Source organism: Agelaius tricolor, unplaced genomic scaffold (genome assembly GCF_023055355.1).
Source record: "Agelaius tricolor isolate 1412-34295 unplaced genomic scaffold, bAgeTri1.0.p SCAF_1, whole genome shotgun sequence".
NCBI classification, from domain to species: Eukaryota; Metazoa; Chordata; class Aves; order Passeriformes; family Icteridae; genus Agelaius; species Agelaius tricolor.
This window is the reverse complement of record NW_027269261.1, coordinates 56497055-56518013: the sequence shown is the minus strand read 5'-3', so window position 1 is coordinate 56518013 and position 20959 is coordinate 56497055. Positions and strand designations below refer to the sequence as shown.

General features: G+C 37.5%; 1 protein-coding gene across 19 annotated transcripts in view; it reads right to left on the bottom strand.

Moving 5' to 3' along the window:
* The window catches only part of SYNE1 (spectrin repeat containing nuclear envelope protein 1), a 289195-nt gene that overhangs the window by 57246 nt on the left and 210990 nt on the right, over positions 1 to 20959 (bottom strand). For 13 of the 19 annotated variants that reach the window (XM_071435338.1, XM_071435390.1, XM_071435430.1 and 10 more), the window contains 17 exons: positions 20562 to 20696; positions 19852 to 19958; positions 18692 to 18842; positions 17747 to 17881; positions 17431 to 17586; positions 16421 to 16630; positions 15032 to 15133; positions 13231 to 13350; positions 11541 to 11741; positions 10144 to 10317; positions 9568 to 9699; positions 6662 to 6858; positions 5616 to 5748; positions 5058 to 5240; positions 4089 to 4238; positions 2413 to 2589; positions 1652 to 1807 (listed from right to left, as the gene is read on the bottom strand). In XM_071435338.1, coding sequence (XP_071291439.1) covers positions 1652 to 1807; positions 2413 to 2589; positions 4089 to 4238; positions 5058 to 5240; positions 5616 to 5748; positions 6662 to 6858; positions 9568 to 9699; positions 10144 to 10317; positions 11541 to 11741; positions 13231 to 13350; positions 15032 to 15133; positions 16421 to 16630; positions 17431 to 17586; positions 17747 to 17881; positions 18692 to 18842; positions 19852 to 19958; positions 20562 to 20696 — 2619 coding nt within the window. The remainder of the gene's footprint in view (positions 1 to 1651; positions 1808 to 2412; positions 2590 to 4088; positions 4239 to 5057; positions 5241 to 5615; positions 5749 to 6661; positions 6859 to 9567; positions 9700 to 10143; positions 10318 to 11540; positions 11742 to 13230; positions 13351 to 15031; positions 15134 to 16420; positions 16631 to 17430; positions 17587 to 17746; positions 17882 to 18691; positions 18843 to 19851; positions 19959 to 20561; positions 20697 to 20959) is intronic. The other 6 variants (XM_071435357.1, XM_071435409.1, XM_071435484.1 and 3 more) reach the window with 2 other exon arrangements.

Genomic DNA, 20959 nt, shown 5'->3' with positions numbered 1-20959 from the left:
GGCAAAGGTTTCAAACACCAAGACCAGCAAATATTTCTGGTTCTCTTGGAAAAGGGCTTTTTTATTCATAACTTAAAACTCATAACTGAATTAAAGATGCATTATTTTGACAGGAAAAAAAAGTTTAACTTCACTTATTAATATGATGCTAACAGCAACTAGCATTGGTTAATAAATAAACTCCAGCTTTTGTACTAGTTGAACCGGATATCTGGGAGTGTCTGACATAGTTATTTCTTAAACAATTTGTTTCTCTGCTGATCAAAGTCTTGTCATTCATAACTAACTCCCCAAGTGTATTTGCTAACTTTCCTGACCAAAAGGAACCAAAAAGGTGATAAATCAGATTCAGCTTTGAACTCCAGCCAAGCAGACTGCTGATTATGTCAGGCTATGTTAAATTACCCTTGCTTTAGTTGTATGGGTTTATTGTGCTGAAACCATAAAGATACCTGAATTAAAACTAAGCACTTCAGACAGATTGAAAACTCAGGTCAGCAATTTCAGAAAAAAATTTGACCTCTAACATATCTGGACTAACCACCCTATTTGCCTTTACAGAAACAAAGATGGGTTTAATGTGCTGGTGAATATATAGCAAATTCTTTTATACATTTCATTTGAATTTACAGCTGTTCTCTTTGTGGGGATCAACAATTCCCAGATTATATTTGTCCCATTAATTAAATTTTTGCAGAAAAGACACATAAATTTAAACACACTTCCTCGATCCCTTTTATGGGGATGAGAACACCAAGATTTTGTGCATTCAGTTGGCCTGAAGGAGTTGTAATTTGATCTGGCATGAAATTTATTATATGGTATCTGGTAGCACAAAATTATTTTGAACAAAAATTATGTGATGCCTGATACTGTGTGGAGGCCTTGTCTATAAATTCAGCAGTATCTGTTCTGCCTATATACCTGTAAGCTTTAACTCTGGCCTGAAAGCTCCAGAGGTAAGCTTCTTACTATTTAAATATGTGCTGCTCTGAGTAAGATGTTCAGAGACAACTGTGATACCCTATACAGCTACAACACTGCTGTATCATCCTTGTATCAATTCCATGTGAAAAATTGTGGTAGTTTTGAACTTATGTGCATTATGTATAGCTGCATTTTGCCTCATCTCATCTTTGCACGTCATAATCATGACTCTCTTTCTCTTTCTGGATAGTTAAATATTTGAAAAAAAAACCAACAAAAAAACAATTCCCAGGTTTCTGAATGAATGCCTAAAACTTCCTTGGGTTCCAGAATTTTTCTCTGAATAGTCAGGTGGAACATATGAAATGGAAAAAGAAGGGAAAAAAGTGGGGTGTGGAGGAAAGATAGTGAAAAGGCAGAAAAAACCCGTAAGACTGGCTAAACAGATATGACAACATATTCCTTTGACGGTCTTCTAGTTCAGTATGCCTGGCAGGCTTTGAAATGTCCAGTGTAGAAATAATGATGACTTAAGCAACTTTGAAACTTTACAGCTCCTTCCTCCTCTTTTATTGCTGGCACCTTAGGAACGAAATCTCTCCTTTACTGAAGTCAGGAAGAGTTGATTCACTGACTTCATCAATATGAAGATTTCACATGGATTTATCAAGTGTGGTTTCAAACTCCTGGAAAGAGAACATTATTATTTATAAGTAGACATTACCTGACAGTCTTTCAAAGCATTCTGCACTGAAGCCTGGTCTCCAATTTTTTGTTGCTGTTTCAGCTTCTTCTCTTGGGTTTCAAACCAAGTTTTTAGGCATTGCACATTGTTTTCATATTCTGTCCAGGATTCCTGCAGACTTTCCAAGAGCTGAATCTGCAAAGAAAAATGAGTATATACTTTCTCACACAATTATCTTTATTGGTGGGTCAGTTATATAAATCATTAAAAACCGATGCAAAGTAGTGCCTTCTTGGAATTCAGTGCTTTCAGAATTTAAAAATAGTACATACATTCAAATTTAATTTGTAACTAGTATTTTTTATAGAATTAATAATAACCCTGGCTTCATTTAGCTTGGGAAAAAGAGGGCAAAAGAATCAGCTCACTGTGCTGTCCACTCCTTATAGGGAGGCATGGGGAAAGTGCAGGCAGACTATTCTGGGGGATATCAAATAAAAGGAGAAGATATAACAATTACAAGTTGCAACATGGGAAATCCTTATTGGGAACAAGATAAAAACTTGTCCCCCACCTGAGTGGTTAAGCATGAATCAGCTACCCAGAAGAATCTGTGGAATCTATCCTTGGAAATTTTCAAGATTAAGCTAACCAAGTCCCCTCTGAGCTAACTGTAAAGTTAGCTCTGTTTGAGCAGGAGATTGATTTAGATGACCTACAGAGGCTTCCAACCATTATTATCTTATTGTTCTACACATTTTGAAAGTTCACTCCAGAGCAGCTAAGTTTTTTTTCTTTACCTTTTCTGTTATCAGGCCTTGAAGGATCTGCCAATGTCTGTTCATTGCTCCGAGCTGTTCTGCAAAATCAGTTTTGTCACTGCGTTTACTTTCAACATCCTGGCTGCTGATTTGTAGCACTGATTGGTTCACAAAGTCGACAGTCAACTGTTTGCAATTTAAATCTATCTTGAAACCCTAGGGAAAAAAAAAATGGAATAAACAAAGCAGCACATAAACACCACAATTTCTCACCTTCCTGCAAAACAGAGGAAAAATGTTCAACAGCTACATCTTTATCACACTGTATAGAAGGGTCTTTTAGCAATTGGGCAGGAATTAGAAAACAAGTCCCTCCCACAGTAAGAAAAGAGAGGGTTCAGCACCACTTGATGAAGCTCGATAGGCACAAGTTTATGGGACCTGATGAGATGCATCCCAGGGTCCTGAGGGAGCTGACTGGTGCTGTTGCCAAGCCACTTTCCATCATATTTGAAAAGTCATGGTGGTCAGGCAAACACGCAATGACTGGAAAAGGGAAAACATCACTACTATCTTTACAAAGGGAAGAAAGGAAGATCTGGGGAACTACAGACTGGTTAGCCTCACTTCTGTGTCTGGGAAGATCATGGAACAGATGGTCATGGAAGCAATGTTAAGGCACATACAAGCCAAGGATGTGATCCAAGACAGCCAGAACAGCTATACTAAGGGCAGAGTGTGCCTGACCAATCCAGTGGCCTTCTATGGAATGACTGCACCAGTCAACAAGAGAAGACTGTCTGACGCCATCTACCTAGAATTCTGTGAGGCTTTTGACACAGTCCCAAATGACATTCTTATCTCCAAATTAGAGAGACATGGGTTTGAAGGGTGGACTATTCTGTGGACAGGGATTTGGCTGGCAGCCAGAGGGCTTTGGTCAATGGCTCTGTGTCCAGGTGGAGACCGGTGATGAGTGGTGTCCCTCAGGGCTCCACTCTGGGACTGGTGCTCTTTAATACCTTGATCAATGACTCAGTGAGATCAGATGTATCCTCAGCAAGTCTGCAGAGGATATGAAGCTAAGCAGAGCAGAAAACTTGAGAACTAAGCCCATGAGAACTTCATGGAGTTCAAAAAGTCCAAGTGCAAGGTGCTGCACCTGGGCTGCAGAGATGAACTCATTGAGAGTAGCTCTGCAGAGAAGGATTTGGGAGTTCTCATGGATAAAAAGCTAGACATAAGCCAACAGGGTGCCCTTGCAGCCCAGAAGGCCAACTACATTGCGGGCTGCTTCAAAAGAGGAGTGGCCAGCAGTTCGAGGGAGGTGATTCTGCCCCTTTGCTCTGCTCTTGCGAGACCCTGCCTAGAGTACTGCATTCACTCTGGCAGATACAATAAGGTTTAATAATGCGCATATTGCTTTGGATTTTCCTAAAAATTAAGGCAAGCATATTAAGAATTATATTCTCATCATAAGTAAACAGTAGAGTTTTTTGTAGCAGAGTTTTTTGTGAGCCAAAAGTAATTTTGGCTTCTTTTCCACAGTATCAAATATTTTGCAGTTCTAACTTGCATACAATTCCAACCATTCTACAAAGCTGGTGATTTTTTTTTTCCCTAAATCACTTGTAATTTACATATTTCTATATATTTAATTGCGATAACAATGGAGAAAATTCAAAAGGAAAATTAATAATATTGCCACTCAGTACCTTGTACTTCTGGACATAACCCTGAATTGCCTTCTGTCCTACTACATTTTTTATATTTTCTTCATCCTGCTGAATTACATTTTCCATCAGTGAAATCCAGCTCATAACTTCAGTGATGGCATGGCGAGAAGGAATTTTGTCCATCTGGAGCTGTTGAGATAACAGACTTAGAGCTCATGTTGTAAAGAAAATGGATAAGAATTCCTTGCTTTGCATTAGCGCAGTTTCAGCAGTTGATAGAGTACTGCTTGCCTGCATTTAATTACTCAAAAATATGCTCTATGACATTTTTAGGTGGACATACATATTTTGCATTACAAGACAATTCAGAGAACTACAGAACAACATTTTATTTTTTTTACCATCCCAGATTCAGTTAAGATTTGGGACCCTTCCTCTCTCCCCGTAAATCACAAAGTTATTATTAACTCTGAGAGCATTCTAAGTTATAAACTAAAGCAACAGCTTACACTGATAGCAACTATATATTAAGGCCACTTTTCAACCAGTATAATTCTCTAAGTTCAGTATTATAGCATTAAAACCCCAAAACTACACAACAAAAGCATCCTCTGCCTACACATACTAGCAAAAATCAATAATGTTTTTATATCTATTTTGTCTTCCACAGACTTGAACCTAACCTATTCAATTGGAACAAAATCACTACCCAAACCTGACAGGGCACAAGGATGTTAAATGCCTTTTTCCAGAAAGCTTACCAGTATATTGAAAAAACCTTCACCTGCTCTTTAGGTAAAATTTAACAAATGTAACTATGAAAGTCTGAAACTAACACTGATGGGTATTAGGCAAGCAGGATTTGAAACTAAATGTCAGCTTTCCCACAGTAAAACTTTTTTCTTATCTTTCCTCACATGGACAAACTCAGAAAGGAAGTAACTAGTCAGTGCCATCTATACAGTCTTAGTTTTCTGGAATATCAAAGGCCATTGCTGGCTTTCTTACCTGGTGCAACTTCTCTTGTACTGCTGGGATCTGTGTGAGGAGCTCTGTCCACTGGGTTTCGATGTGGGACAATCCTGCACGCAATGCAGCTGTATCTACTTTCTTAAGCCTGAGGAGTTGGTTCCCAGTACTCAGGACAGAAGATTTCTGCGATGATTTAGTATCCACTTCTTTTGAAAACTCCTGTAAGCAGAAGCATTTTTTGTGGAAATAATTAAGTACTTTTTAATTTTACTTAGTGTTTTAGAACCCCCAAAAGCTAAGAATGTCTTCCATTCCCTTTAAAATATGTACTTTCTATTAGCATTCACCAGCTATACTTCAGAGTAAGTTAGAACAAAAACTGTGTTTGGTCATAAAGCCATTTTCTGTTTTCAGAATCCTCCAGATTTACAATCCTTGCATAAAGCAAAGAAGTGCTAATGTGCATACATGCCAGCGGAAGAACAGCTTACCTACAAACTCATCCATGGTAAGAAGAAGTATAACCATTCTATTAATCAACTGTTTAATTGTAATTGGAGAGAAATAGGTGTCCCAGGTTCACGAACAACTTACCAAGAAGGAGTTCAGGTGGTCTCGGACTGTTTCGAGTTCCTGAGGAACAGTCAAAGACTGCTGGCTCCAAAACTCAAGTCGCTCCTTTGCAGATTGCAACCACTGTGTCAATTCATTTGATTCACTCTGATACCTGGCAAGATGTTTAAACAAGACTGAAACAGTCACTGCCACCTCTTGCCTCCAACTGAGCAGACTTTCCTCCACGTGTTAGAGGAAGATACTGAATGCCAGATTTGAAATTTTATTTTTATCAAATTTCAGAAAAATGTAATTTAATTTTACAGACAGGCATGGTATCAGGAAGCTCCTATTTTAGCCACTATGCTCACAATTTCCAATAGTGCCTGAGTTTTGCCTTTAGAAAAAATTTAATGAAGTAAACAGGTCCCAAGCCTTTTTGGACAAGCTTCAATCCCACCCAATGCACATAAACAGACTTTTCTCTTCCATTAGAAGGCTCAGTCTTCCTAAATCTTTACAAAAAAGTATCTCAGAGCAGAAATGAATTTTTTTTTCAGAAACCATCTTCATATCATTTCACATGCCAAGCAACTAATGAGTTACCAAGAATATGAGTGTCCATACATTAGCCAGGGATTCATAGGCAAAGCTTTTATACCTACTAGATAATTAACTACAAAAGTAGCATATGAACGTTAGTAAGGTACCAAAAGCTCCCTTCCATATATGCAGTGACACAGACAAGAACCCAGAAGTTGCAACGCATCCACTAAAACATGCAGAGGCAATTCACATTACTCACTGAAGCACACAATTTTTCTTATACATCTGTATGCACACGGGGCTTCTGAATTAATCATCTAAGAAAGCATTTTCAGATTTCCTTGTGCCAGATTTTATCTGCTACATCATTTATTACAAATGAGAGAGTATGTTCTATGGAAAAGAAGAGCAGTCAAACTATGACATACATTTCAAAGTACTTTCTTTTAAATGTTGAATCAAATATGTCTGGGTCCAGAATGGCTTTGACTGAAAAGCACAGGTGAATAACTTTGTATTTACCATTACATCAGCATTACCTTGTCCAGTGCTTCAGTATTGTCTCCAGCCTGTGAAGCTCCTTGGTGACTTTGCTGGTGTTACTTAACCAGTGTTCTCCTAGTTGGTTTAGCTGACCTTCGAGTTCTGAGCAGCTAACAGAAAAAAGGAGCCTCTTCCCATCATCTAGCACTTGGTATAATTTAGGCTGGTATTCAGTCAGGTTGGATCTCAGATGCTGCAATGACAGACAACATGGTTAGATAAGTGCAGGTCTCTGTTACCACATTTTCTCAACATTTCGTTTCCTTTTACTGCAATTTGTTGCATATGCAATGTCACCACAGAACATCAATTTTTTCTCTGCTCCAGCTCTAGCTCTCCCCAAGAACCATCATGCAGTTAATCTGCTCAAAAGCTGAACAAGTTGTCACAAACCCAATCATGTCAATATGTCCATTGGTTTCTCCTTATGATGAACTCCTTCTTTGCGTAGATCTTCTAAATTTGAAAAGAATCTTTGTGGGGCAACATCCTTTCCGATAGAAATTGATTAAAATACCGGAACTTTACCACCTGCTGAAAACCTACCATCTACTGCAATGAATGTTAAGATATCCAATATAAATTATTACAAATTATTATAAATTATTACAAATTATTATAAATTATTATAAATTATTAACAGTGGTTCCCTCTTCAGCCCTTCCAATGCCCATATTCAGATCTCTGGATATCTCACTCTTCTACTGATTTACCCTCCTGCTCTTCATGGCTACAAAACAGAAGATCACCCCATCCATCCAAATCCCTGAACACAGAGACCAATTTTTATTGCACAAGAAAGCAAAAAAAGATCATGAGAAAGGAAAGGTTGTTAATACTATTACCCAAAATGAGATAGATTAAATTTAAATGAAGACTTGTGGATGGCTACAGAATTTGTATATGTGGGCAAATATACCTGTTGAATTACCCAAAGAGTATGGATTTTAAAAACATCTGTACATTGGTATAAGTTTGACTGTAAAATGTACATGCATTCCCATTTTTCAGTTCTGATGAAAGTAATCTGAATATAAAAGGCTCAAAACGACCAAACTTACAGTGAGTACATGAACTTTCTATCACTCTCATTTCCTCCTTCACAGAGTTTTTAATAGATTTTAAAAAATTACCTTTTTATGTTTGTGAGTCTGTGTATTTACACATAACACATATACAAATAAAATTCCTAGACAGAGCCTTAAAAAATTCTAAGATAATAATAAATTTATTATGATGGATTTTAAAGCTAAATATGGCCAGTTAATAAAATCTACAACATAACAGAATACAAGAATCTAGATTTGAACAACGTAGTTTATGTAACTGAAAAGAAAAATAAAAGAAGAAAACTAATTTAGGGTCAGGACAAACACAAACGATGCCTAGCATCAAGCAAAACCAAAACAACCACACAACAGATTGCTTAAATTGTCCTCATACCATATGAAAAGCAGAAAGCTGTCTGGTAAAATAACCAAAATGATAACAACACAAAGTCAATTTTCAAGAAAAATTTGACAGACATTTTTCTGTAAAACAAAAAGAGAATGAAAAAACCCCAACTAAGTATGAGGAGACAAAAACAAAACACTAGACCAAAGAAACAGGATGTGGTAGAAAAACTGTATTTAAACTACTGGTTGCATTTGGAGAGGAAGGAAGTTTGAGGAACTACAGGCTGTTCAGCCTCACCTGGCTCTCTGGAGAGATCATGGAGCACATCCTCCTGGATTCCATTTTCAGTGACAAAAAGGACCAAGAGGCGACCAGGAATACTTAGCTTAATACTCACTAACAGCCTTTTCTAACAAAATTACTGTTTCTGTGGATCAGACTGACTTCAGCATGGCCTTTGACACCATCTCCCACTGAACCCTCCTCCAGCAGCAGAGAGAGCTCAGGCTGGATAAATGGACTGTTTGGTGGGCTGAAAATGAGCTGCATTACCAGTCTCAATGCTAGTGATCAAAGCATCATGATGCCTGGCTGGCAGGTTGCAATGGGCAGAGTACTCCAGAGATTACTGATATTTTAACCCAAACAACCTCAACATCTTAATGGCATGAATCATGGCAGACAGCATTCCCTCAGTAAATCTGTGGACGACACTAATGTAGGGAGAGTGGTTGGGACAAAAAATGGCAGACTGATTCCAGAGACTCTTTACTAAACTTGAGGCTGGAGACAGCAGAAACCTTGGAAGGCTGAAGAAATGCAACATCTGCACCTTGGGCTGACCAGCTGCATATCTCAGTACAGGTCAGGAAGAAAACTGGTTGTGTATTTAACCTGGCGGCTTATCAGGCAAGCCACAGCACGGGCCTATAATAGAATTGTGAAAACCAGATTAACTTATTTCATTATCCTTATCTAGGTGGTGCTGATGAGGCCAAATCTACTCCATCAGACTGTGCTCTGCCCCATCTCTCACTGAGCTGAGGAAGAAGGAAGTAGTCAGGTGTAGAACTGAGTTATTTAGGGTCTTAGAGCATATATCCTTCACTAAGAGGTTGTGGGAAACGTGCTTGCTTTAGATTGACAAACAGGAGGCCAAAGGCCAGTCTAACAAAGATTTACAGCTGTTTGTGTTAAAATTAAAAAGATGATAGAGGTAAATTCTCCTCAGCAGGGCCACACAATATATAAAGGACAATGGTGACAAGCTGAAAGTTGATGTTACTGACTGGACAGTACAGAAAACCTTTTATAGTAAGTCTTGGTGCAGGACTGCAACTGCTCCCCTGGTGAGCTGTGGGATCTCCTACTTTTGAGGTTTCCAAAGCTGTTGCTGATCCAGCCTGTGACAACTGTAATGCTTCAAGTGGGAGGCTGGACTAGATGACTGTCAGAGATCCCTTCAACCCCTCTTTTCTGCAGAAAATGTCTACAAAGCACCAACCTGAAAAAGTGTAATCCGGTCTGTAAGCCTGTCCTCTGTCTCTTCTACCAACCCAACAATGGGGATGTTTCCTTCAACAGACTCCAGCTGTCTGGTGAGTTCCTGGTAATCTTCATCCAGATGCATCCAGGTCTACAAGCACAAATTATCCATGTATATGGTGAAACTAGGTATCTAGAAATCTTATTACTTTTTTTTTTTTTTTTAATTTGAAGTCCTAGCTAGCTATGTGGTTGTGAAAATACAGAAATAACAGTACAAATGTCCAGTGGACCTGTAAAAAGACATCATCCCTGTGCCAAGCTCAACTTTTGCTAACAACACAGATAAAACTGTCATGCTCTCCTTAACCAGCTAAAGCTAAGCAGCTCTTCAGACTTAGAGGAACACAACCTGTGCCACCTGAAGTTCACAACAGTTAAACAGAAAAACTGCATGTAGTCTATCAGTGCTTCGTGTGTATGACAAAATGGACTGATGCTCATCAATTCTGTCCAAGCACAGGAAATCAGCATTATAGAATATGCTGGTGGCTGATCAGAATGGAAGTATAGAAAAGGCCACAGAAATTCTCACCTCTAGAATGTATTCCAGCTCCACACCTCGTTTATGAGCCAGCTTTAATACAGCTGAAGCTCGTGTCATTATCTCTGAATGCGACTGAGTTTCCTTCAAGAGGGCAAGGCTACTCATTTTTCTAAAAAGTGTTTCTGTCAGGATCATGTGAGACTCCAATCCTTGAAAATATTCCTGAAAAATTCAGATGTGAGGGAGGGGGAGAATAGAAAAAAGAAGGTGCAATTATTACTTAATTCATTATCACTAAAAGAACATTTTAAGACATAAGCAGTACAATCAAGTATCTACATAGAATTAGGTAAACCTTTCACTTCACAACATTTCATGAAATCCAACATAATTTAAAGAGGACAATGGCCTATTCAAAGAAAGGAGTCAGTCATTCTTTCCACACAAATTCCATCCTGACCCTCATTCCATAAACAAAAGCAGCTTAAATCAGATAAACAACCCCAAAAATTTCTGCCTAATGAAAATGTGGAAAATACTTGTCCTATTTGTGGGTGCTATTACCAAATGTAAATTTCTGTTGAAAATAAATGGAGTGGTGGATGAAATGGCTAGGTAGCATGACAGGACAATACCAGGAACTTGTTATTAGAATAATGAAGAACATGCAATCTATCTGGGTTCACCTTCAACAAAGCATTTGAAACTCAATCTGTCAGAGCAGTTCACTGGCTCCAATTTAAAATACAGCCTGGCCCACTGTTCTGAAAAGCTCCTGAACTTTTAAGACCAGAAGGTTAGCAATTTGCTTTTCATAAGTGTCCTGATTTCAGCTGGGATAGAGTTAATTTTCTTCTTAGTAGCTGGTACAGCAAAGTGTTTTGGCTTTACTAGGGGAATAATGTTGATGACACATTGATGTTCTGTTTGTTGCTGAGTAGTGTTAACTCCAAGTCAAGGGCTTTTCAGCTTCCCTTGCTCTGCCAGTGAGGAGGTGCATGAGGAGCCTGGAGGGGCCATGGTCAGGACAGCTGACCTCAACAGGCCAAAGGGATATTCCATACAATAGAGCATTATGTTCAGTATATAATCTTGGGGGAGCTGTCCGGAAGCTGCTGATTTCTTCTTGGGGAGAGGCTGGCTATTGGTCAGGAGGTGGTGAACAACTGCACTGTACATTATTTATTTATTTCTCTTGTGTTTATTTCTCTCTCTCCATCACAGTTATATTGACTATTGCAATTATTTTTATTATTAGTGCTATTAGTATTAGTATTCATCTCTCAATCCACAAGGCTTACCATTTCTTTCTGATTCTCCTTCTCCTCTATGAAGGAACACATAAAGAGGAAGCAGCTGTGTGGTTCTTAGTTTCCCACTGGGGCTCAAGCATGACAACAAGCTTACAGTCATTACTAGTCCTGAAATACTTCCCGATTTCTTACCTTATGTTTTTCAAGCAGTGACTGAACCTCTTCCTTGGAAGAAACAATCATTTTCTGGTCACCAGCCATTTTTTCTTGGCCTGTTTCTACCAGGTCAGCCAGGTCCTGCAAAGCCCGCTCATACTGCCTCTTCAGAGCCATATTCTGATTCAGGTCACTCCGCCTGGATCCAATGATCATCAGCAGCTCATCATACTTATCCTGGGGGGCAAAGGGCACCAATGGTGATTCTTGTTTCACACCTTATAGGTCTTCCTAGAAGCAACCTTACAGGCCCTGTTCTTTCAGAATATGATTTATTTTGAGATCAAAAAGAGTTCGCAGATATACTGACTTCATTGATAAATTAACTCACCATTTAAAGACAGAAAAAATAAGCAGGACCTGCAGCTCTTTAAAGTACATGCATTTGGGGGAAAAAAATAGCAGAATTCCAAAGGCTTATGTAAGTAGCAAAGATTTGGCTTAGTGCATCAAAAAGCAGTGACTACCGTGCAATGCAGACGCTGTACTCATTTTACTTTTTATAATGCAGAGAGCTGCAGGGATTCCACCATGGATACAGACCATAGGCATCTCAAAGTCAGGTTTGCTTCCTTCTCCTTCCCCAGAATCTTACTGGTAGCAAGCAAGATACATACAACTAACTGTAAAAACCAAAACAAGCCCATACTTTTGATCTATATAAGACATTCCAACAACCAAAATATCTCTGCGATCATCCAGTGCTACAACAAAGTGCCCACCCTCAGACTGCAGCTGGCTCTCCTAGCCTTAAACAGAATTTTGTGAGAAGCAAAACTGTCAGAAAAAGCCAAAGAAAGGCTTTTCTAAAAACTGAAATGAAGGAGAGGGAGAACATAATGGCACATAAACTGAAAGAAAAAAAAAGGAAAAAAACCACCAAACAAATCAGGAGGAGGCGCTAAGACCAAAAGGATAGAGAATTGGGCAAAAGACACATTTCTTAGTGATTTATTTCTTAGTCATTCATTTTTAGCTGATATCACTATCTAGTTGGCTTATTAAGTTTATGGTCCAGTTTCAGCTGTTTTATTTGCTTCCAATTTATTATTATTATGCTATTGTAAATGGTAAAAATTCATTCATAAACCTTCTCCTTGATATTTCCTCAAATATCCCCTGCATCAGCCAAACTGCTCAAAAAGGACTTTCAACATGTTTTCAGAAGTTGTGGATCAATTGCCCACATGTATTGACATGAGAGGTGTTCTTGCAAAAGCAGAACATTTCCAGTTTCAGGTCTCACTTCACTCTCTGTCCTCCTTTACCACCTTCCTTCTTTGAATGACAGATGTGAGACATTACTAAACCACAGATCATGAGACTCTGGTGAGAACAGGGATGAAACTTCAGCAGACAAATTTATGTTTACATGCTTAGTGTCATCTGTGTGAAAAGGGAATGGATGAGAGCTGACAGAAAACATGGTTTTGTAGATTTTTACAATTAATACTGCTAATATCAGAGATGTTAGAAAATCTGAAGAGGAGCAAAATTTTAAAACTAGGTGAACCAGAGAGAACATAATCTTTTATACATACTGAAATGCCTTAAAATCCCATTTCCTAAACTGCTTGATGAACAATAAAAAGAAGCATTCCTTTGATATCACAGGTGAGAAACATGATAGGATGGACAGGTCTAGGATGGAACTAATGAACCATACCTGGATCTTAGACAGCTCTTGTGCAGAAGGTTGGTCAATTTGTAGCTTGTCTATACGCTTCTTTAATTCATTGATTCCAGCATCTAGTTCCTTTAAACCATCTTCTGCCTCCAGTATGACCTGTATATGAAAATTACATTGCTTAGTTTTAAGTTTCAACAGTAGTGTAGCTTGCCTATGATCAGATTTTTTTTTGCTAAGTACTAATGACATCTTCAATGCACTGAAATTGTAAAGGGTGCTATGAAGGAAATGTACTATTTAAAAGTGGGGAGAGCCCAGTTTTTTTCTTAAAGTTAAATAAGCATATCATTATTACTTTATAATAACAAGCTGCTTTAGTATCATATAAAATACTATGCTTAGTATTTTTTACACCAAACATAGCTATGAATTTCCATGTTTTTAATTATACAGTAGGTGCCCAAAATAATTTTTTTTAATGTAACAATGTATTTTTTTTTTTATTAACAGTCGTTCCTGTCATCTCTGAGCACCAAGCAAACAATCATCACAGCAGAACCCACCGTATGAATGCAAAGAGCTCTGTGTAGTTCCCTTTCAAGCCTGGGATGGGGCTAAAATTACTTGTACCTCCCCTTTTGCACTTGGAAAACTACAACTTCAGAACATAGATTGGTATCTGCAAGTGTCTGAAGGTGATGAGTTTTTCAACCTACAAGCTTCCTTAGGTGTCTGCTGCAGATTATAACAAAATTAAAAGTGTGAGGTAGATTCCTGTACTTAAAGTCCTTTGTTGAGGCCCTTTCTGGAAGCTTCCTATCCAAATATTTTAAAATATGTATGTGAAGTAGAACTCCTGCCTTTCAGCAGCATGGAGTTTGCACAATACAGTCACTAAACTTCCACTTCATGCAACTGAAGTCACCAGGCTGATTAAAAGTCTTACTTCTACCTTCCTAATTACATATTGAACAAGCAGCAATGCTTTTAACTTTGAATGTTTTATCAGCCAAAGGAGATTTTCTGCAACAAATAATTTCACTTGCTTTTGCTGACACATTGTTTTCCTAGCTGGTTAAATTAATAATACTGGAAATATATTTCTGCCAATGCTTGGCATCACAAAAGATAGAAAAGAAAGACATAGTGTGACCTCTCTTTTTCATACAGGAGTTGTAAACTCCTTCAAAATTTGAATGTCAGGTATATAAAGTCCCGTATTTCTGTTTAACTGAAGGGTAAGTCTCTTCCACTTAGCCACCTGCTGGCACCAGATGTCACTAACAAGAAATATCTATAAGAAGTACACCTTAGCATACTCCATTCATTTTTCTCATTGGCAAAACAGAAACAAGAAAACAGGATACACTTTTTCATATAAGTAACTAATTATTCTTCAGGCCATTCCTGATAAAGAAATAATAATTACTGCCTAAATTAAAACGAGACATTACATTAAAGACATCACTATAAACCAGTGAGCGGCAAAGTGCCTTTGGTTCTTAATAGAGTTTAATAGTCAAACAATTTAGCAAAACTCTGGACTGTTTTGTTTATTGAAGTTTTCTCTTTTCAAATACAGCCCAGTATAAACATAACTACGTACTAGGTCAGCTGGGAGATGAGAGAGACACTTTTGCTAGGTTTTTTTTTTTGTTGTGACTTTTCATTTTATTTACTTTTAAATATGTGTACTACACTCTTGGACATTTTCCTATACTTAATGTGAACACGTATGTTCTCCCATTTAAAGGAACTGATCTCTAGAATCCATTTATACTTTGGATAAAAACTTTACCTCTTCCCCTCTCCCCAAGTGACAGATATGTGGTAGTACCTGCATTTGTTCTGTTTCTGGTCTGTCAGCTGCCTCTGCTAATTTCTGTAGAAGTAAGTATTTGTTATCAGCCACCGATGTAAACATGAGCTTCAGATCATTCTGCAGGAGACAAAACCAACAAATTACAGACAATTGCAGCACAAAACAACTGAAAAATATTCCATGCTTCAAAAAGATTAAAGCATTAAACATTACATGGTAACACTACAGCATCAAAATGATTCAAAAAACATCATAATTAGCCAATGCAAAATATTTAATATTGCTGAAAATCCAGCTATGGAGACTAAGAGCTAAAGCAACTCATATTTAAAACATATCCTGTGAATGCACTTCTATTTTTGTCTTCCAATTAAATGATTAATTACCAAGGGGTCATTACCTCCATGTAAAAAAAATGAATCTTGTGCAGTTTATTCAACTACATATGATTGTAAGCAAGCTTGGTTTTACTTTTTAAGGCAAGTTGTTTTAAATAGAAACTTGAGCTAATATAACACATAAGTAAACAAGACCTCCACACATTACAGGGCTAACCACAAGCTGAAAATTTTAGAATATTTTATCAGAAAAGACACATAAATATTACTTAACAATTTTGCTGAAATACAATCAATCATCTTTTTCTTGCACTCATCTCAACAGAAAATTATCAGCACATTTTTCTGAGACTTTCAGCATTACATAGGAGGTACATTAATGATTTAGTATTTATTTTGACATTCAATAATCATTTTAAATACTGAAAATCTCCAGGAATAATGCAATGAATTCAAATCAACCTTGATGTCATCAGCAAAGAGAAGTCTTTCATTGAAAAATGGGAGATTGCACAGGAAAATTATGGAGTTTGAAAGAAAATCTAGTAGTAACAATCTATGCAAAGATGACCCTAATCTAAAGCCACAAGGAATATTTTTTTTAATTTATGAGGGTTTTAATTAAAAATAAACCCTACTGAATGGCTTCATAAATTAATGACAATAATTATAACAATAATAATAATAATAGGAGATAAGGTAGAGACCAAGTAAGATCTGAAAGCTTTTCTCAACTCTGTTCAAAATTTTCTGAGTGCACATTTCTCCACTTATCAGAATTTTTTAATACTTGCACAACACAGACTTCCTTTTATGTAATGCCAGCAGGGGGAGACAGCAAGGAAAGATTATCACTTTACAGTAATTGCATGAGTTGAAGGAGCCTTCTAGTGGAGAGTTTAAATTTTGAGTAATTATTAGGGTATCAAATTTTTCATAAGCTTGAAAAATTTGATTTTTCAATAAAAAACCTGTGACAACCTTGTTCTTTTGATTTGGCATCAAAAATTCACAGCCTTTATATTTTCATTTGACATAGACCTCTGTTAATTTCATCACCTCATACCTTGAATGTGATGATTTGCTGGAGCCGTCCTTTCATCTGGTGGCATCTCTGGTTTACCACTGTCTCCAGTAAGGTCAGTCTTCTCAAGAGACAATCCAAAGTGTTTTCTATAATAACCCTCTTATCACTACTGTCAGGAAATACCTGAGCAAACAAATTCTTGTTCTTATCCACTTCTTCTGTTATGTCTTTGATTTCTTTGACAAGATTCTAATTTTGTGGAAAAACAGAAGTGACAATCAGACATTCTGGAAAGCAGGGAAACATTGCCATAACCATAGTCAATTTTGCAATGATGCAGTGATTTTTTTTACATTGCTGGTATACACATATACTAGAAAAAGATGGAAGTTACATTAATCTCTGATAGTAAAAATATTCCATGCTCCAAGGAAAAACAAGTGCTGGAACAAAATAATGTAAAGCCACAGAAACATCTGGGTTGGATTAAAAGTCATCTAGTCCAATTCTCCTGAAGTAAATATGGACATCTTCAACTAAATCAGGATGCTCAGAGCCAATTTGAATGCTTCCAGGGATGGGACATCCACTCTGTCTGGGCAACCTGCTCCAGCATTTCTACACTCTCATTTTGAAAGATTTCTTCCTTGTATCTTGTCTGAATCGATCCTCTTCAGTTGAAAACCATTGTTCCTTTGTCCTATTGCCTCTCTCCCCCCACCACCACTCAATTTTTTCCACCTCCCTCACCCCTAATTAATGTTGATGAACCTGTGGTGTTTCTATATCCTAGAGTATCCCTCCCTCTTTTTCACATAGCTTCAATTTTGATAATGTGGTGTTAGCTAATACTTAGATGTTAAACAGAAGAAAGAGTCCATGCTTTCTGCAACATTCTCTACATGGTCAACTGCAGAATGCTGCAGTTACATAGAGATTAGGTCAGCGACATGTCACTTATCCAGGATTCTAACACTTTTGTTCTAAACACTACAAGATTAAAATTAAAGGAAACAATTAAAAGAAACTCCTACTCATGGATCCCTCACCTCTTGCTTGCAGAGGTAAGTTTCTGTTTCTTCTTCTGGCAACAGAGCTGTAGCAACCAAGACTTGCTCTTCCACCCCATCCAGCCACACAGATGTGGCAGTGACACCATCATACAGCTTCTGCTCCAGATGCAGGGTCTCCTCCAGCCGTCCAGCCTGGGCAAAAGGAACCACAGGAATCAGCACAGAAGTACAATACAGTCTTCCTAACTTCTAATATTTGGGAAAGGCCTGGATTTCCAGATCATAGCTGGAGGAGTTTTAACTGTTAATGTGGCTTTGCTGTAGGACAGGTGTAAAGACAACTGAAAATTACCTCAGATGAGACATCTTCAAAGGCCTGATTCAATTCAACCAGTACAGGTGACACTAAGGATTTATCTTCATCCTGTGTCTCCTCCTTATACAAAGGCATTCCAGGTATTAGTCTGTTTGGTCTGCTATAAAGCTGCTGAGAGAGAAGCACTAATTAGGATGCATCTACCATATGTAGGGCACAAAATTCAGCTGCACAGACTCCCTGCTGACTGATGCTATCACCTGCTAACGCTCATGGTCCTCCCACAAATGCTCCATGTCATGAATATTTTGCATAAATATTACTCAACAGGAGGTTCACTAGAAATACAGGATAAATGCTTCTAGCCGGAAGTAAAAATTATTAGTTTTTATCAAAAATATTATCAATTACTCTTTAATTAATACAAGGTATTTAGAACTTTGGAAGCTGGTTAATGGAGTGTTATACAAAGAAGAGTGAATTTGGGTCTCTTAACAATAAAATGGAAGATGTCTGTTAATATAGACTTTGGTTTGTCCCCAGTTTAATTGAATAATCCCCATTTCTTCCAGTAGAAATACTGTTCCCCAAATTCCTCACCCACTAAGATCAAGAATTGAATGCAACCAATAAATTCAAACTGAAAATAACAGTTTTACTCTAAGCTGTTGCCAGAGTACTAATCAATTCCAGAGTGATGATTTGCTACAGAATTATCTTGAGTTAGATAAGTAGATAAACATTTTGTCTGAGCTCTTTCTTCCTTTCCAGTTCATTAACCTGATGGTAGTGCAATTCAAATCACTTTGAACATGAGCAGTGCTGGTGTCAGTATGTAACAGTTTTTAAAGGTGTCACAAAAACAAATTGCTCCATATCTCATGCCTTAACTACAGTACTTTAATGGATCTACATATTGTACCTCTTGTTGTAACAACTACTTTCAAAGAGAAAATGGAAAGAGAAATTTTAAAAAGCTACCAGCTGTTCTTTTTCCAAAGCTTTCTGGAGCAGTCTCTGCTTGGTACTGAATTCCTGGTTTAGGCTTTCCCATTTCCTCTTCATCTGTTCTTCAGATGATGGCTTCTCACCTTCTAAGGCTAATTCCTCAGAAAGTACATCAGGCTTCTCACTGAATATGAAGAAGCATAAAGGTTTAATAAATGCAAAAGTTATAAACATATAAAGTTATAATTTTCCATTAGGAAATTCTACATTTAAATTAAATGCTACTTTTTAAAGCTCTGAATTGTTAATTTTGGTTTTGTTTTTCTGAAAATAAGACAAAGGTTGGTTTGAACAGCAAGAAGTTCTATCTGATGAAATAAAATGTATTTCGAAAAGACTATATGAAGTTGCAAGTACCCAAAATAAGTAAAAAAATCCCCAAACCAGACTGAATATATACTACATTGAAATGTAACCTATAAAAAAAGTTTTAGTTCAAAGCGTGAATTAAAATAAATATTTTATCTGACTCCTTCCTCACCTCCTTTCTCAAAATGACAGACATAGTTTAATGAAGGACAAGCATATGAGTTTAGCTTTGGTAAACAGTTAATCACAGTCAGAATTTTCTATTTGGTGGTTTGTTTGTGGGGTTTTTTTTTTCTATGGTACAGCATCACTTGATCATCACAAGAAGTAAGCCTCAAACAGAAGGAGACTGGTTAAATACTTTCTGGCATTAAAATTAAGGCTTCAAAAGGAAAAATACTTGCTAATTGCAGGAAAAATAAAATTAAGCAATGAGTATCTCATCTGGGAAGGCCTGGTTACAATGGCAGATGCCAATGTTTGAGGTAGATGTGATTCACACACCAGTGCTGGTCCATAAAGTTACAGTAACTGATCCACTGCTTGTCTAATGAGTCTTGCTAGTCTTTAATTTTAGTATGATTCCGGCTAATAAGAATAAAGGGCATTTCTAAATGCTGAAGGTGATCTATTCTCACAAAACAGTTTGTGTAACTGTATTATCAGACTGCTGAATTATAAACCAGAACTCCAACAGCCGAGGTGCTGTATAAAAATGATAAAACAAAAATTAGAGGACTATGAGCAGAAGAGGGATGTAAGCATAGGGAAGACAAAGTATAGCCATCGAAATTTACATTTTGGAACAACACATGAAAGCACACCTTATGGACAGCCCTTCAGTAGAGCTTTGCTGCGTTAGGATCTCTCCTCCCCGGCACGCTACTGACCGAAGCAGATTCTTCTGCTCTTCTAGCTCCTGTTCCAGCTCCTAGCACAGCAAGTTACACAAAACAGAACAAATCTCAAACACACTGGTTTTGCCTTGGAAGGATATGTCTACCTTGTTTAACTGTCATGCAAAGTTATCTGAGCTTCTGAAATGGCTTGTTTGAACACCGAAAGAAGTTCAAAATCTCCAGCCAGGGGCACATCAAAATTAGGTTCATAAACTGGATTACTGAACTAATTAACTGATACAATGCAGTTTATGGAACCTACCCTAGTGAGAACATCTTCAAATCATTCAACACAATATATAATGTAATATATGTATCTTTGCTTGTATGAAGACAAAGTTATTATTTTGAGTATTATCATCTCTCCTTAGAGTAATTTAAAGGGTTGATTCAATTTTATTCTGCTGATGGACAAATTTTATTCTACTGATTATGTGAATTGACCATAGTCATCCAGGAAGTCTAGCCTGCCTGTTGCAGATATAAGACAGGGAACTCAGATGCATCATTACCAAAGCAGTGAGTATGAAACAGTGTAAAAATTAATATTTCAGTGAAAACATTAACAAGAGTGGTTCAGCTATAGCATTAAGTTCAATCTAAAGATGGGAGTAAAAGAAAGGCAGAACACCAACTTTCTGCTGCTGCAGGGTACTCTGCTGCTGCTGTGAGCGAGTAGTTCTTGCTTGTGCCAGCCATTCTTGAACACTGGGGCTTTGTGAGGAAACGAAGTCCAGATCACTCTCCTCCTTTTCTTGTAAAGATCCCTGCTTTAAGAAAGAGACATTAAGATTCAAAAAAATCTCCTACATTGTTAGAGAGCAGGCAAGTTCAGCTCATCTACACAAAACCTCTCAAGTTGCTGGCCCATGTAAATTCTGAAGTGAGCAATGACTTTAGATTTCTGACTTTTACTGGTTTTTGGTTACTAGCAAGAAAAGCATCCCTAGAAATGTAAAAATAAACATGCACTTAGCAGAATCAGAGACCATAGGTCAGAGACCTTGGACTGATTGTGTTTCTAAAGACTCTT